General features: G+C 42.6%; 7 protein-coding genes across 9 annotated transcripts; 3 read left to right on the forward strand and 4 right to left on the reverse strand.

The window, feature by feature from the left end:
• Nucleotides 1-305: 305 nt before the first annotated feature.
• LOC129793759 (cell surface glycoprotein 1) lies at nucleotides 306-5291 on the reverse strand. 2 transcript variants are annotated; one of them, XM_055834048.1, is made up of 11 exons: nucleotides 5086-5291; nucleotides 4961-4995; nucleotides 4605-4762; nucleotides 4190-4260; nucleotides 3491-4119; nucleotides 3056-3419; nucleotides 2682-2989; nucleotides 2218-2571; nucleotides 1680-2154; nucleotides 1107-1618; nucleotides 306-1020 (listed from the first exon to the last, which is right to left on the reverse strand). In XM_055834048.1, the coding sequence occupies exons 4-11, from the start codon at nucleotides 4256-4258 to the stop codon at nucleotides 894-896; spliced, it is 2838 nt and encodes a 945-aa protein (XP_055690023.1). In that variant the 5' UTR covers nucleotides 4259-4260; nucleotides 4605-4762; nucleotides 4961-4995; nucleotides 5086-5291; the 3' UTR covers nucleotides 306-893. The 2 variants fall into 2 exon arrangements, with proteins under 2 accessions (XP_055690023.1, XP_055690011.1); XM_055834036.1 differs by having other exon boundaries at nucleotides 4392-4762.
• Nucleotides 5292-6039: 748 nt separating this feature from the next.
• On the forward strand, nucleotides 6040-7336 carry LOC129793942 (DNA-directed RNA polymerase III subunit RPC10). Its single transcript, XM_055834481.1, has 2 exons — nucleotides 6040-6236; nucleotides 6307-7336. The coding sequence occupies exons 1-2, from the start codon at nucleotides 6096-6098 to the stop codon at nucleotides 6490-6492; spliced, it is 327 nt and encodes a 108-aa protein (XP_055690456.1). The 5' UTR covers nucleotides 6040-6095; the 3' UTR covers nucleotides 6493-7336.
• LOC129786959 (threonylcarbamoyl-AMP synthase) lies at nucleotides 6601-7266 on the forward strand. Its single transcript, XM_055822224.1, has one exon. It carries the CDS (start codon nucleotides 6601-6603, stop codon nucleotides 7264-7266), a length of 666 nt encoding a protein of 221 aa, XP_055678199.1.
• A 212-nt stretch (nucleotides 7337-7548) lies between the features above and the next one.
• On the reverse strand, nucleotides 7549-10427 carry LOC129793898 (polycomb group RING finger protein 3). Its single transcript, XM_055834393.1, has 4 exons — nucleotides 10216-10427; nucleotides 9825-9977; nucleotides 9454-9746; nucleotides 7549-9385 (listed from the first exon to the last, which is right to left on the reverse strand). Exons 1-4 carry the CDS (start codon nucleotides 10325-10327, stop codon nucleotides 9260-9262), a joined length of 684 nt encoding a protein of 227 aa, XP_055690368.1. The 5' UTR covers nucleotides 10328-10427; the 3' UTR covers nucleotides 7549-9259.
• A 76-nt stretch (nucleotides 10428-10503) lies between these two features.
• LOC129793813 (cyclin-J-like) lies at nucleotides 10504-11855 on the reverse strand. The gene is made up of 2 exons (XM_055834203.1): nucleotides 11594-11855; nucleotides 10504-11522 (listed from the first exon to the last, which is right to left on the reverse strand). The coding sequence occupies exons 1-2, from the start codon at nucleotides 11753-11755 to the stop codon at nucleotides 10614-10616; spliced, it is 1071 nt and encodes a 356-aa protein (XP_055690178.1). The 5' UTR covers nucleotides 11756-11855; the 3' UTR covers nucleotides 10504-10613.
• Nucleotides 11856-11885: 30 nt separating this feature from the next.
• On the forward strand, nucleotides 11886-12631 carry LOC129793935 (probable trafficking protein particle complex subunit 2). The gene is made up of 2 exons (XM_055834469.1): nucleotides 11886-12059; nucleotides 12127-12631. The coding sequence occupies exons 1-2, from the start codon at nucleotides 11970-11972 to the stop codon at nucleotides 12457-12459; spliced, it is 423 nt and encodes a 140-aa protein (XP_055690444.1). The 5' UTR covers nucleotides 11886-11969; the 3' UTR covers nucleotides 12460-12631.
• On the reverse strand, nucleotides 12555-15196 carry LOC129793771 (ATP-binding cassette sub-family F member 2). 2 transcript variants are annotated; one of them, XM_055834088.1, is made up of 3 exons: nucleotides 15106-15196; nucleotides 12986-14753; nucleotides 12555-12912 (listed from the first exon to the last, which is right to left on the reverse strand). In XM_055834088.1, the coding sequence occupies exons 2-3, from the start codon at nucleotides 14723-14725 to the stop codon at nucleotides 12772-12774; spliced, it is 1881 nt and encodes a 626-aa protein (XP_055690063.1). In that variant the 5' UTR covers nucleotides 14726-14753; nucleotides 15106-15196; the 3' UTR covers nucleotides 12555-12771. The 2 variants fall into 2 exon arrangements, with proteins under 2 accessions (XP_055690063.1, XP_055690072.1); XM_055834097.1 differs by lacking the exon at nucleotides 15106-15196 and adding an exon at nucleotides 14878-15040.
• Between the last annotated feature and the right edge of the window lie 33 nt (nucleotides 15197-15229).

The raw sequence follows: 15229 nt of genomic DNA on the forward strand, positions 1-15229 counted from the left end.
TGTTTTCACGTTAGAATTCAGAAATTCTAGCAGATTTTTTTTATTTTACTAAAACTGATAATTTACATTTTGCCCTTTTTTGAAAATTTTGGGGTAAATAAAACATCTTCAGGCTCATTAGGCTTACAAATTACCTGTTTTTTAATATAAAATTAAAATCTCCCGTCTTGAATGTCTGACATTTTGCAAAGAAAACTGCTAGAATTTACCTAATCGTAAGACCTTTCTCAAAAAGTTAACACGTTGAGGACTACCAAATTCTAGCAGATTTTTTCTTCAAATTAATTTGAAAAAAAATCTCACAGTTTTGAGAGAAAAAATGTTTTATTTCTATTTATTTTGTATTTTATGGCACTTTTTCTTTCCCAAATATTCTTCAATATATAGTGCTTTTTACATATTTGTTTGAATAAGATTTACATATAATAATATAATATATCGATTTTGGAGTTTTTACTATCAAAAATAAATTTCCACACCAAATTCCCCCATTCATAAATACCCTCCGCCACTTAAATCACCCCCATTTAGCATGTTCCATAAGTAAATTAACATTTTTTTTAACATAAGAGATTAATAGAAAATAAAGTTTTACAGAGAAATTAAACAATAAATTTTAATTTTTTTTGTCTTTTCTTCAATATTTCTTGATTTCTGCTGATTTCTAGGTCTTTTAGGGATTATAATTTTTATTCTTCATTTTTATTTAAATCCAAAATTAAGATCTTTCATGTTCTTTTTTTTACTTTTCCAAATGAATCCCAAAATTTATAGAGAAAAGAAGTTAAATTAACGATTCCATTTTTTTATAGAAGAAAAATTTGTTCAACTATTGAGCCAATAATTTTTGCAACACTTAACTAATCCGGAAAGAAGAGATTGTGCAGATGCGGTCAAATGGAAGTCATGTCTTTGCTCAGATGAGTCTCAATATCAACACGACAAATGGGGCAGTGTTTATTCGTCACGAGCCACTGATCGACACAATCCATGTGGAAAAGATGCATGCACGGCAGGCGTCTGTGGGTAAATGAGGCAACAAAATGTGGTCAGAGTATGTTACACAATAAAAGAAAAAGTTAAAGAAAGTTGAGAGCCTCTCTCACCTCACATCGTTGTCATTCTCAAACTGCGACAGGCAGATGGTGCACTTCTCCGTATTATCCTCATCCCCATCTGTTGATCTGGACACCCGCTTGTACTTGTGCGGGAAGGTGTTGCGCTCAATCACTTCCTGCGTCGCCCCACGATTGCTCCCTGCCAAGCCACGTGCCTCAATGACGCGCACAAATTGATTGAGACGCGACAAAAGTGGATGCGTTGTGTCACGTTCCGGTCTCAAGCCAATGCTCACATGTAGCTGCGGACCCGAAGCCTCTTCCAACCATGGATGGAACATATGGTGGTACACATGCTGCTCACGTGCTCTCAGCATCTCCTGCCACAACCTGTGATCGCGATACGAACGAATGGGGAAGGGTGAATCCCGTGGTAGGGTTGGCTGCTGCAACGGCGGCGGGGAGTGCTCCATGGCAGCTGGATAGGATGTACGACGACGCCGTGGATAGAGGAAGCTTCCACGGGTCTCATTGCAGCCACACGCTGGCCGGGAAGAGGCCTAAACAACCATAATTATTTTGCAAATTAAAAGAATTTCAAAGAAATGAAGGAAAACTCACCTGCCGATGCCCACTGACACAATTGCTGGGCGTCATGAGGCGTCTATGGAGTTCCTGGGTATTCTGCTGGCGACACCACAGATTCTCATGCGGCGCATACGGTGGTGGACGGATACAATTGCTATGATAGGGTGAATTTTGTCGTGTCCCCATGCGACTGTAGCGATGATCCAGCAGCGGATGGCATGCTCCCTGCCCGGCATTTGTGCGTCCAAAGATAGTTCTAAATGAATGTTGCGTTGATGGTGTCATTATTGGTTGATGCGTTGACGATACAACACCACACAAGTTAGTCCTTGTTGGTCTCTCCATCACATGAAATGAGCTCGATCCACTTCCTCCATTCGGTTGATTCATCATCCTCGCACCACCACCACCCCCATTGCCACTACCACATCCACCCTCAGTGCTGTGTATTGGAGCTGGTGCTTGAGAAATGGGACGTGGAACTCTCTCCCGTTGACCCTCCGAAGGTCTGAAATGAAGAAAAAATGTTAATCTTCCCTTTCTTTTCCTGGCACAAGATTAACAATCTCACATTGGATCTGAGTCTGGAATCACGTAGATCACAGTTGAATCTGATGCATTGTACTCCTGGGGCAATGGGGAAACATCCCTAATGTACGGCGGTGGTGTTGTAGGACGCTCAATCTCCCTGAGACGTTGATCAACACAAATATTGGTGAGAATTGGATCATTGGCCCTTGAGAGTAGATGATGCATTCTTTGGGGCGGAGAATCACACGCTGTTGTACCCCTACTGACTGCCCAGTGCATTGCACTACTTGCACGTTCCACCGGCACATCCGGTGAGACAGATGGTGGTGACAAGACGGGACGACTTCCTGCCTGCGCACGATCTGGCTTCTCACGTCTACGATAAATTGTTGTTCTGTCAGTGAGAGAGAGAAAGAAAAGAAAGAATAACAAGCATTAGCCAATGAAGCTTCTACAAATTCAATCCAGCCCATCAACAGTGTCTCCTTTTGATGCATTACTCACGGAATTGACGGCACCGGAAGTGTTGGACGACGATTTGGCGAGAAGTAATCCACATTGTAGTCCGATGTGTTATCCGTGTGCATCCGGAAGGGATTGCACGTTGTCCACGGGTACTCACTGAAGAGTCTCATGGGCTGTGGGACATCACTCGTACTACTCGATGCATTGCCACCTGTTGAAAGCCCTTCACCCGTTGGTGCCCTTCGACCACTCTCAATACGCTGTGGGCGTATATCCAAGTGGGCTGGCTGTATCATTCCGTATGACAAATCCTCCTCATCTGAATCTCCCGTAAGATCAATTGGGGGCTGAAGGGAAACAAAGAAAAATTTAGCTCCAAGAATTTTGAAAAAAATCTCAAATAGTTATCTTACATTGTCCGGTGTTACGAGCACCACATCACTCTCATCGCCACTCGAATCGTACAAGCAGTCGAGGGAGAGATCAGGAGCAGTTAGGAATGGTCCAGGCACATCGGCTGTACCAGCAGATGAACCCGATGGTGCCTGTGAGGCATCAGACGTCGTCTGGACGGCTGCTTCATTTGTAACAATCACAGATCTCGATGAAAGGGACTCCTGATAGTGCTTCCGGTCACTCTCATTGTCTGAACTCTCGTCACAACTTGAATCATCATACCAAATGCCAATTTTCTTAATCACCCCACCATGCTTTGTATTCCTACCCGTTCCGGAAGTTCTACTAACACCACTTGGTCCTGGAATAGGTTCACTGGAGCTGCAAGAAAATGAAAAAAAAATCAATTCAATCTCAGATCAAACATTCTTTTGAAGGATTTTTGTACGCACAAGTTTCCTCCTCCTCCGGAACTTCCAGGTTGGGGACTTTGGGGCTGATAGAATGCCATCCTGGGCGATTCTGTCTTCTTCTCAACTTTGGTTTGTGTTACATTTTCAGCATGAGCATGCGAGGTGGGTGGGAAGCATTCAACGCAATTGAATGGTTCATGATTTGACACTTCCTGTGGCAGATAGTTGTGTTCCTCGGGAATTGGCTGCATGTCCTCAATGGAATTTTCAGTCTCGTACTTTGTGGGGCAATTTGTCGTTGATGAATCGGGATTTGTGTTGGGAATTTTGCACGGAGTTGGATTCTCATCGGGACTAGCACGTCTCCTTCTCAGATTAATCGCCGTGTCCGTAACTACCTCCTCAGGGGGTTGATAGTTCTGTTCAGGCGGCAATGGGGTGAGACGAGACCATTCCAGTGGGAAGGGATCCCGATAGAACTCTCCCGTGGCGGATGTTGATGAATCTGGTTGCATTATTGACGTTGGAGGAACAGAATTTGACGTGAGAATCTCACAGTTGGCACCAACAACACTCAGATTTTGATAAGCTGAATACGTATTGGATATCGGGTGTGAGAGTAAATCATGAGGCAGCCGAACGTTGGGATTCAGCGAATGGTAGTCAGTCTGTGGAAAAAAAATCAAATAGTTTTTTCCATTAATTGCTGTGATTTATCGACAAGGATGTTGCACTGACCAGGAAGACGGCTGGATCGAGAATTCCATCATCAATTGGTTCAGCAGCAAATAGGCGATCACAGTCCATGTCTAGTGGAAGGGAGGGTGGTCATCCATGTCGCGGGAGGTCATGCCGATAAGGAGAAAGAAAGCAAAGAGTGGCATGAATTATCCAATCTTACAGTACGTAAAGGCAGCTGTTAAGAGGGAGGGAGATTAACCTGGACGTTCTGATGCTACAGATGTGTCCACGGTTGTCGACTGAAAGGCAACATTGAGGAAATTCCGCAGGGAGACACTCAATGAATCATGTTCGCGTGAGCGATTGGATCCATCTGCATTCTCCATTTTTTTCTGCATACAGGAATTTCTGAGGCACAGCACAGAAGTGAGACTCTGCCCTCATTTGATACACAACCCACACGCAAACTGACCTGCTGAATATTCTTCTTTTTTCTACGTAGTATTTTTTGGTTCTTCTGCAGTGGCGTTTTGGCTTCTTCCTTTTTTTTTCTTTCACGAACTTCCTTCACAAATCACGCCACTTGTAGGGCTTACCCAGAGACGCCCCCAAAAACCCTCAAATATTCAGCTGAAAGGCAAAGAAAAAAGAATTTCAGTTTTCTACGCTTACTGCAGCTACAGGTGGGGAGTGAATTTGTGCAAAGAGAAAATCCCGGACAAAGTTGCTTCCACGTTTGCACGTAGACTTCCTTCCGGAAATCCCCATCCGCCATTTCTCTCATATGCAATGCAAAAAAAAGCTGCCGCCAGTGCAAAAGCCACTTACCGCATATACGCAAGATGTCCCCTGTGTGATAATCGCTGTGGTGATTAACAAATAAAGCAAAGAGAAAGAGGGAAAAAGGTCAGAGATTGGAGATGGAAGAAATGCAAATGATTAAAAATGCTGACCATGAATGGATTTTTCTTCGATCCAGCCCACTCGGTGGGGAGACCCAAATGAATTTTCAACAACACTAAGAGAGTGATCACAAAGGACAGGGCAGAGCCCAGGAATAGAGCCCACGAAGGAAGGCAATTTGATAGAGTGAACAAAAATTCTTTTACAAAATTTTCACGGACTTTTTTTTCACACACAGAGACGTCAAAACGCCAATTATCGGCTTTTCTTCGGCGACACTTTCCGAAGAAATCTGATTGTCCCAATAGGCCAGTAGAATTAGCGGAAAATGACCCCAAACTTTTAAATAAATTCGGCCTAGCCAAATTTTGCACCATTTGATTCATAAAAATATAAGAAATTTTTTAATATTTACCTGCATGCTCTAAAACTTATGCTCATTTCAGAAAATGCGTTTGAAAAATTTTTCATACATATTTTTCCATAGAAGCCTTCGAAGCCATTGAACGAACATGCGACGTCGCTGAATTTCGTGTTCCGAAAAAGTATGATTTGACAGTTGAGAATTTTCGAGTAAATATTTTCATTTTTGTGGGGATTTTTTTTGTGAAATAATGTGTGTTTACTTATTATTTCTGCATTATCTCATGTAGGAAGTACTTTTTTTAATCCTCGTTATAATTTGTTGAGTGGAAATTGTAAAAACTATAGTATTTTATGTGGTTTGTGGGGTTTGTGTGAGCAATTTCTTGGAACCCCCCAGTGACGTCACTTGTTCGTTCAATGGCTTTGATGGCTTCTATGGGAAAATGTATGGGAATATTTAAACGCATTTTCTGAAAGGAGCATAAGTTTTAGAGCACTCCAGTAAGTATAAAAAGGTTTCTTATAATTCTCTGAATCGAATAGTGCAAAATTTGGTTAGTCCCGATTTATTTGTAGGTAATTTTACATCTCAGCTGGCCTACAAAGCAAACTTCGTGTCAACTTCGGCGAACAGTTTGTGCGTGCCAGCAGGCGGCGAAAACGGCGAAAGGTCCATGTGAGTAGAAAAAATAAAATGCTACTTTTCTGTCCAAGTTGTGGGAATTTATTGATGGTTGAGGAGGACTCCTTGTGCAACAGATTCGCCTGCCGCAGTTGTCCGTACATTTGCAATATCAATCGCAAGTTTGCTTTCCGCACGTACCCTAAATTGAAGGTTAGACGAACTTATTTCATCATCTCTTGCTATTTTCTGCTAAAAGATTCTTCTGTTCATTCTCTTCCAGGAAGTGGATCATGTTATGGGTGGTGCAGCTGCGTGGGAGAACGTAGATTCAACAGACGCCGTGTGCCCTCAGTGTAATCACAGACGGGCTTATTTTATGCAAATGCAAACACGTTCAGCAGATGAGCCCATGACCACGTTCTACAAGTGCTGCAATCAACTCTGCGGACACAATTGGAGGGATTAATTGTGGCCAGATATGTTTCACATGTTTAAGAATCTAATCAAACTGAAAAAGTGCCCAAAAAGTGTTGAGAGACAATTTCATTCCGAACGTCAATTGAGGGCCAAAGAAATGCAATCCCCATCATTGGGGGTGGTCAATGCTGCCGATCCCAATGCCATAGCACTGGCACGGGATCTCCTGGCAGCCGGTGAAGTGATTGCCTTGCCCACGGATACAGTATACGGTCTTGCGTGTGATGCCAACAATGCCCAAGCCATTCAGAAGGTTTACGAGATCAAGGGACGCGAAGAGCGGAAACCGGTGGCAATTTGTGTGGCAGAAATTGATGATTTTCACCTTTGGGGCTGTGCTGATCATCTTCCACGTGAGATGCTCAAGGAACTCCTTCCGGGTGCCGTGACAATCGTTGTGGACAAATCCCCGCGACTCAGCAATCCATACCTAAATCCAGGTATTAAGAGGATTGGGATTCGCATCCCAGATGCATCATTCATCCGTGATATTTCACGAGCTTTCCGGATGCCGATTGCCCTCACCAGCGCCAATCGTAGCAGTGAACCTAGCTCCCTGACTGTGGGGGAATTTCAACCGTTGTGGCCACACTTGGGAGCTGTCTTCGATGGAGGACAGCTGGGAGTGACGGAGGCTCAGAGAGCTGCATCAACCGTTGTTAATTTGTCCCAGGTGGGTGTCTACAGTATCATTCGGCGTGGTGTGGCCATGCAGAAGACAGAGGATGTCCTCAAGAAATACAATTTCCGCGAAGACATTTAAGAAAATATGGTGAGAAAATTAAAGTTTTTGATGATTTCGAATAAACCGATGAGGCATTATTAAAATTTAATTAATATTTTGGCTTTTTTTTTAAATCTTTTTCTCGATCCTATTTGTTTTTTTTTTTTCGAAGGATGTTTTATCTCAAATACTCTTGAAAAGGTTCTTTAAAGTTTAACGCAAAAAGAAAATTTATTTCGTTTCTTTCATTCCTCCTTCATCAGGTCTAGTTGATCTTTAAAAAAGCTACTGTTCTTATTAAAAAATAAAATACAAAAGATGTGTACGAATAAAAATTTATTCCTTAATCTTTACTTGAAATTTCTCCATAAAATAATTTATTTTTCCTACAAAATAACCCGAGAAAAGAAAATGTTTGTATTTCTCTCTGCTAAAACATTGAAAAAATCCATTCTTTTCAATCAATCTTCTTGCACTAAATCGAACAATAATATATATTTTTATGTACGTTTTCTTGACGGGATCAGACACAAAACCACAAAAAATCTTTGATATTGTGTTACTCATCATTTCAATTATATTAAAATTATTTTATTATTTACTTCTCTGCTCCAAGAAGAGTGTAGTTTGTTTTTTTTTCTTTAAGGTTCTCTTACAGCACTAGTTTACAGAGAAAAAGAAAGTCTTAACACGATAAAAACCCTCCATATTGTTCTTTTTTAGCTGTGATTCTTTTTTTTTAACTATCTTAAAATGAAGAAATTATTCACAAAAAAAATTCTTCTTTACTTGGACACAATTTAGGAGCACGAATACTTGAAAAATTTATCATAATATAAATTCATATAATAATATATAAGGAGAATAATAAAGATATATGTATACTATTCATAAATGTACAATTTGGGAGCTTTGAGGATGGATTGGATTAGGTAGGGAAGGTGTCTTTGAAGGTGCATGAGCCGTGTTTATTCTTTTCTTTTTTTTACAGAATATTTCACAAAAATTATGAGTAGAAGAACTTGATTAGATTTTTAACTCAGATATACTTATTTTGTACTAAATTTAGTAAACTCGAGAGCTTGTTTGCTACTTTGAATTTCACGAAAATAGATTAATTCGATTAAAAGAAGAGTTCTTGAACTTCTTGTGCAAAACTTTAAGAACATTGGTTAAGAATTAAGTTTTCTCTTCGTTCTAAAGTCAGACCTAAAAAATCTTGGACATATCTGGGTTAACTTGTCTACAAGTTCCTTAAAGATTCAATCTTTTAGGGTAATTTAGGTTCTTCAGATTACGGAAAATTATTCTTAATATCGCTCTAATTGAAATTAATCCTTGCAAGATATTTTCCTTAAATCATAGGGGAACGTGACCCAATTCTGACCTCAAAAGGTCCGCACAGACGGCGCAGACCAACAAAAAAATGGTTTAAAATAAAAAGCAATATTCTTAAATTTAGTAGGTACCATTTTCAAGCCCATTTAATGCTCTTTTCACTCCCGTAACTTTCTACACTTAAAGTTTTATCAGTTTTAAGTAATATCGGATTGAAAAAAAGGCTGTATGAGCTCAGAATTGGGCCACATTCCCCTAATCGTAATCCGATAATTCAAAACCTTTAGTGAATCATAAAAACAATTTTTCGCATTTTGACTGTTCTTTCTCTCACAAAGTTTACACAATGATGTGATCATTGAACTTTTGCCTGTACAGAAGGTTCAAAAGACATTTTTTTTTAGTAACTTTGGCTTAATCACCTAGAAAACTTTAAAGTTCTTTATCCTAAAAGGACACAAAACTCTTTTACTCACAATTCTCTTGATAAATCTTCTGTAAAAAAAGAGAGACGATAACACGCTGGATAGCTTGACAAGGAGTGTAGGTAAATGCATCTTGGAGAGTGGGTGGGATTTATGGGTTTGCCATTGGGTGGCGGGTCATGAGATCTATGGAGGGACGTGATGGGTTTTCTTTAGCCTATACAGTTTTTTTTGTTAAGTCTGGGGAAGAGGGCAGTTGTGTGTGTACTCTACAGCTCTATCCTAGGTCTGTACTGCAATCGCAATGGGGGATCCCGAAACCGCCACCTTGTCACATAGACAAATTTGAGGGTATGATCCTTCCCCAGGAGTTCATCATTGCACAGAATATCCACCTATTGGGGCAAGAAAAATTGCTGAAAATCATCCACAAAAAGCCTCCCCCCTGGCGAAAAGAACTCACCTCTCTGTATTTATCCATTCCATTCAACACCTTTTTGGCCACAAACTTCTTGAGGTGCGTTATGGTTGCTTGGGAGCTGCATCGGATGAAGCGCCTCTTGAGATTTTTCAAATTGTTACTAATGCACTCTAAGCACACGTTCACTTGCTCATCCTGCCGATGGTAGTCCGATTCGGCGTGCGCCTCATTCAGCTTATCTGCCCCACTTTCTTCCAATTCGTGATTCTGTGGCAGGTCTTTTGGGCACGGGAGGTTCCTGGCTTTGTAGAACTCCCTCTCTCGTCGCATCTCATCTGCACATTGAGAGATAACATTTAAGTGAATTCCTTTGGGGTATTTCAAGAGACCCAAAAGAGTTGGGGACTACTCACTGTCCTGAAGACTGGGAACCAATTTGTACACAATATCTTGCATTGTACGATCGAAACTGATGTACTGCAGTGGGTGTGACTGATGGATGACATTGCCACAGGTGGGGCATGTGTTGTTCTCCTCCAGATGCTTCACCAGGCAACTCTTGCAGACTTTTAGAAAGAAAAAACATCACTGATTGCACAATTCACAGGATCCTTACTAAACATAACCTCAATAACAAATTGTTATTGTACTTTTCACACAAATTCTACCCACTTCCGCACCTTCGGAGACTTGGTAAATACTCCCCGGGAATCATTGTGGGGGAAACAAGTAAATTCAGGGGGAAATTGCGGGTGAATAGAGTGGAAAAGTACATAAATATGAGACCCTCCTTGTGACACTTACAAGTGTGGAGGCATTCCGTGACTGTGGTGGCATCGATGAAGTACCCACGACATATTTTGCATGTGATGTGACTATTGAGAGTCTTTAATTTGATTTTCCTCTCCATAATCATATCACACCCTATTTATTGCACTAATTTTACCAAAAAATTTCACTTCACTTTTTTTTCTCATTAGCGCCCCCCATAAGAAATCACCGCTCTCTATTTCCCTTTTCTCCGCGGAATACACAAGGATGATTCTGATGTGCCGCGGAATAATTCGCGGGTGATTTGAAATAAAAATAAAATTTTGATTTTTATCAAGAAAAATTCTTTTCTTTAATAATTTCCTCATCAAAAGGATCAACTTCACTGAAATTTGTATTTAATATTTAATTCGATGGGATGAGTGGTTGATTTATTCATCCACAGACATTGATTCATCGCGAGAATCATCGGATTCGAGGGAGAGATCGCTATCATCTGCCGGAGAACTGGCCATGGTGGTGCTATAGCCGGAATCTGGGGAGTAAAATTCCGGCTTCCGCAGAGGGTTGGATTTTTCATTGGCATTCACGACTCTCGATGCACAAAGGACAATCTCAGACACTGAGTACCTTGTCATTTCGACGAGTTTCTCTGGCCACACAGAGCAGAGGCGGAGATTTGTGCGTGTAATGAGTATACACGCTGCTGCAACTTTCGATGGGACTTCCTGAACGAGCGCTGGGTCATCCAGAGTGCCATCGAGGAGATTCAGAACGGACATATGGGCATTTTCGAGGAATGCCTCATAGGTACCAAAAATTCCAGCATTGTCCGCGGTGAAATCTTGCGGAGAGACAACGGCACAAATGAAGTAATCCACAAATGTGACGGCAGTTGGGATTGTTAGCTTGAAATCCATCATCTTCATGAGATTGAATTCCGTCTTGATGTAGTCCACATGCCGTGTGGGTTCCTTGAGATTCAAATATGTGTCAAAGGTACTAATTGTGGATGCCAGGCTGTCTGTGTCCTCAAGCTTGGAGGCCAGAAAGAGGCAAACTCCGGCCACAAAGTACATATTCACAACGGAAGCATTAACGGTGCTGATGAAAATGTCAAACAAGTAAACGCCCAAATGGAGGGCATTCCGACTCATACTCTCATGCTGTGCTATGTGCTTCTGTAGCAACAGCAAACATGATCGCAGCTCCTTCAGATTGGGCATATCCGAGAAATCCGGCAATTCAATATCCGGACGATTTCTCATCTCGGCTCCCTTCAGTGCTTCAAAGAAATCCCTCTCGTAGTCAATGTTCCAAAAGTTTTTCAAATTATGGACCTGAAAATTAAATATCCTGCTCATGTTTATCTCTTCTTCTGCCTGAGATTGATCTGTTTTTGTGCTCAAACCTCTTGAATTGCCAGAAAATTGATAACTTTCTTCTGCTTCCTTGCACCATCAGTTTTTTTCGTGGATGATTTCAGGGAATTTACGAGGGCATCGTACTTTCTGAACTTCCTGCGTACGTGTCTCCCACTCACTGGAACGGAACTACGCGGAGTACGCCACATTTATCTGCTTTTAATTTACTCAAATTTTAATTTTACAAAAATAATGCAAAATAAAACATTGCCTCAGCTGCGAAAAACCGTTATCTGTCACTTTTTTTTGAAGACTTTTTGGGACATGTTTTTGTGATTGTCCCAAAGTGTCAAAATTCTGGCCAGGAAGTTTGGAATTTTTCAATAATTTTCGTTCTCTTCGGTGAATTCTTGACGAGAAAAAATGTCCTGCAACTACTATTTTGCAATTGTGGGTCACAATGATAATCCCGTATTCGAGATGGAGTTTGCAAATTCCAATAAAGAGCAAAAGGTCAGAAGAATTGGGAGTTTGAGCCCAGAAGATGTGAATAAATGAGACTATTTTTACATTCCTACAGAAGGAGGATCATCGACACTTGAATCAATTCATCGCCCATGCTGCCCTGGATCTTGTGGATGAGCACAAATGGAAGACAAACAACATGTACATCAAATCAATTGATAAATTCAATCAATGGTTCGTGTCTGCCTTCGTCACGGCCAGCCATATGCGCTTCATCATGGTACACGACACCAGGAATGACGAGGGGATCAAGACATTCTTCATGGAGATGTACGAGACCTACATTAAGCACTCAATGAATCCCTTCTACGCCAAGAATACTCCCATTCGGTCGGCAACGTTTGACAAGAAAGCACAACTATTTGGACGGAAGTACCTTGTTTCCTGAGGCCTTGGGGAACTCATAAGCTTCTAAATTATTCATCTCCCTGTGATCTCTTGGCGCGCACGATTGAAAGAGGAAAAGAGAAGAGAAAATCTCTGTTTTGGGACTCTGGAACTCCAAGCGGAATTTATTGAACATGCTCGCGCTATTTCAAATAAATACACATTTTCTTTTACTCTGCTATGTCCTGGAAACTGGTTGAAATCTACTAAGGATAGTTAATATAATATTATTGTAAAATAGAGAATATTATGTGCAATAATTTGTGAGAGAAACCACCATGTCCCCCGGCGGATGTTTTACCCTCCTCCCTGTTTACTTCTTCCGGGTGCCGCCTCCTTCGCGTTTAGCGCCATCGGAGGTAATCTTGGACTTGAGATGATCCTTGTAGTCCAAGATGTTGCCCTTCCACTTGGTCACAGTTGAGTTTTCACACACCCAAATCTCTTCGGCCACCTGATGAAGGGCAAAAAAGGCATAAATGTTTGAAGCTAATCAAGGAAAGATTATTCAGAGTAGAGAAACAAACCTGATTGATGAGGCGGAAATCGTGACTAACGAGCACCATGCCACCCTCAAAGTCATTGATGGCATCCGCAAGGGCATCAATAGTCTCCATGTCCAGATGATTGGTAGGTTCGTCAAGGAGGAGCATATGGGGTGACTGCCAGGCCAACCAGGCAAACACAACTCGGCACCGCTGCCCGTCCGACAGCTGCCGCATTGGGCAGATCTGCTGACGCCCTGTGAGTCCGTAGCGCCCAATAATCTTGCGCATCTCCTCGCGTTCCTTCATCTCCGGAAAGGCCTTCATCATGTACTCCAATGGGCTGAGATCCAAATCCAGCAACTCGTGCAGATGTTGATGGTACCGCGCAATGCGCAAATGGGAATTCTTCCGGATCATCCCAGCCGTGGGCACGAGATCCCCATAGAGGAGCTTCAGCAGCGTACTCTTGCCCGCCCCATTGGGCCCCACAAGGGCAATCCGCGTGTCCAGATCAATACCAAATTCCAGATTCTTGTAGATGTAGGGCGATGTGTCGCTGTAGCGGAAGCTAACATTCTGCACCATAATCACAGGCGGCGGGATCTTGCCGCACGATGGGAAGTAGAAGTTGAGCGTCTTGTCGTCCACCACGCGTTCCGTGAGTCCCTGTGCCACCATCTTAGCCAGTGTCTTCTCCTTCGATTGCGCCTGACGCGCCAACTTGGCCGATCCGTGCCCAAAGCGTGCAATGTAGTTCTTCATGTGCGCAATCTGATCCTGCTCCCAGTTGTACTGCTTCATCTGATTCTCCAGCAGTTCCATGCGCGTCTTCACGAATGCCTCGTAGTTGCCCGTGTAATACTTTAGTCGCTTCTTCGTCATGTGAATGATGTTGGTGCAGACGCCATTGAGAAAGTCCTGCGAGTGGGAGATTAGCATGAGAATTCGCTTGTAGGACTTGAGTTCCTCCTCGAGCCACACACAAGCATCCAGATCCAAGTGATTTGTAGGCTCGTCAAGCAGAAGGAGATGCGGCTTGACGTAGAGAGCCCTCGCCAGGGCAATCCGCATGCGCCATCCTCCGGAAAAGTCCTTTGCCTGCTTCTGCTGCATTTCCTTCGTGAAGCCCAAACCATGGAGGATACGGGCGGCCTTTGCTTCCGCTTGATCTGCTGACATATCATCGAGACGATCGTAGACATCCATTAGTTGTTCCTGGGATTCATCATCCTCGCACTGGGCAAGATCTTCGGCCAATTTCTCCAGCTTTATACGCTCCTCGTCCACTTCCATTACACACTGCAGGGCGGACTTGGTGCTGGCGGGAATTTCGCGTGTCAAATGGAAAATATCAATGTGCTCCGGGATGGGTACTTCACGATTCCCCAGGACAGACAGCAGCGACGACTTTCCGCATCCATTGAGCCCGATAATCCCATAGCGACGGCCACAGTTGAGCTCCAGCATGGTATCCTGCAGCAATTCACAGCCAAAGAATGTTATAGAGAAATTGGCTAGCTTGATATCCCTGGAACGCGGATGGAGGGCCATTGTGCCCGTGCAGGCTCTTGCATCTGCACTAATGCGTGCCTCCTCATCCAACTTGGCGCACAGACGTTCCTCCTCCGTCATTTCCGTCACCGCCGTCGTCGTTCCATTCGATGTGCTCCCATTCGGCGTGGGTTCCTTCTTCTCGGCATTCCCAGCCCCGGCCTTTTGGCGATTCTTCGCCGCCTCCTTCTTCCGCTGCGCCTCGCGTTTCTTTGCTTCAGACGGCATTCTTAACACAATTTACACACCTAGTTGGCTGTGGAAAATTCCCGGAAGAGAGAAATGAAAAGAAATGTTAGGTTAGGATTCCCCTTTGTGCCTTTCCACGCTGTACAATCACTCGCAATCCCTTCACGCTCTAATTATTCTTCAGGCAATACCAAGAAATCCCCACGTAGCACCGTGGAAAACTCCCAAATCCCAATTGGGAGCAACGAAAAAAAATTCCAATCGATTTTGCAAGCCCAAATTGGTGCAAAAAAAATTAATTGATCCGACAAAGCCTTTTGTGGCCCCCTTTTCACCCCACTAACTCTACAGATTTCCCCGCGGAGCACTCAACCAGCAACTGACACACTTTTCACAAGGAAAATTGCTTGGGAAATTACCTGATTTATTGGACTAAAATAAATTAATTTTTCACGTGTATAATTTTTCGTGGAAATTTCCCAGAGCCCTCGTGGGAAACTGGAAGTAACGAACATTTTTTGAATTTCCAGTTTATTTCAAATG

This window comes from Lutzomyia longipalpis, chromosome 1 (assembly GCF_024334085.1).
Source record: "Lutzomyia longipalpis isolate SR_M1_2022 chromosome 1, ASM2433408v1".
In the NCBI taxonomy this organism is placed as follows: Eukaryota; Metazoa; Arthropoda; class Insecta; order Diptera; family Psychodidae; genus Lutzomyia; species Lutzomyia longipalpis.

Excerpts from the sequence above, each read along its gene's own strand:
- LOC129793759 (XM_055834036.1), bottom strand. The coding sequence starts at position 4,530 with ATGCAGAAAAAAATGGAGAATGCAGATGGATCCAATCGCTCACGCGAA. Across the intron at positions 4,261-4,391 it reads TGTAGCATCAGAACGTCCAG|ACATGGACTGTGATCGCCTA; the intron begins GTTAATCTCCCT and ends CCCTTCCACTAG. Across the intron at positions 2,572-2,681 it reads CTTCCGGTGCCGTCAATTCC|AACAACAATTTATCGTAGAC; the intron begins GTGAGTAATGCA and ends TCTCACTGACAG.
- LOC129793942 (XM_055834481.1), top strand. The coding sequence starts at position 6,096 with ATGCTACTTTTCTGTCCAAGTTGTGGGAATTTATTGATGGTTGAGGAG. Across the intron at positions 6,237-6,306 it reads GCACGTACCCTAAATTGAAG|GAAGTGGATCATGTTATGGG; the intron begins GTTAGACGAACT and ends ATTCTCTTCCAG.
- LOC129786959 (XM_055822224.1), top strand. The coding sequence starts at position 6,601 with ATGCAATCCCCATCATTGGGGGTGGTCAATGCTGCCGATCCCAATGCC.
- LOC129793898 (XM_055834393.1), bottom strand. The coding sequence starts at position 10,327 with ATGATTATGGAGAGGAAAATCAAATTAAAGACTCTCAATAGTCACATC. Across the intron at positions 9,978-10,215 it reads CACGGAATGCCTCCACACTT|TCTGCAAGAGTTGCCTGGTG; the intron begins GTAAGTGTCACA and ends TCTTTCTAAAAG. Across the intron at positions 9,747-9,824 it reads GGTTCCCAGTCTTCAGGACA|ATGAGATGCGACGAGAGAGG; the intron begins GTGAGTAGTCCC and ends CTCAATGTGCAG.
- LOC129793813 (XM_055834203.1), bottom strand. The coding sequence starts at position 11,755 with ATGTGGCGTACTCCGCGTAGTTCCGTTCCAGTGAGTGGGAGACACGTA. Across the intron at positions 11,523-11,593 it reads ATTTTCTGGCAATTCAAGAG|GTCCATAATTTGAAAAACTT; the intron begins GTTTGAGCACAA and ends TTTAATTTTCAG.
- LOC129793935 (XM_055834469.1), top strand. The coding sequence starts at position 11,970 with ATGTCCTGCAACTACTATTTTGCAATTGTGGGTCACAATGATAATCCC. Across the intron at positions 12,060-12,126 it reads ATTCCAATAAAGAGCAAAAG|AAGGAGGATCATCGACACTT; the intron begins GTCAGAAGAATT and ends ACATTCCTACAG.
- LOC129793771 (XM_055834088.1), bottom strand. The coding sequence starts at position 14,725 with ATGCCGTCTGAAGCAAAGAAACGCGAGGCGCAGCGGAAGAAGGAGGCG. Across the intron at positions 12,913-12,985 it reads ATTTCCGCCTCATCAATCAG|GTGGCCGAAGAGATTTGGGT; the intron begins GTTTGTTTCTCT and ends GCCCTTCATCAG.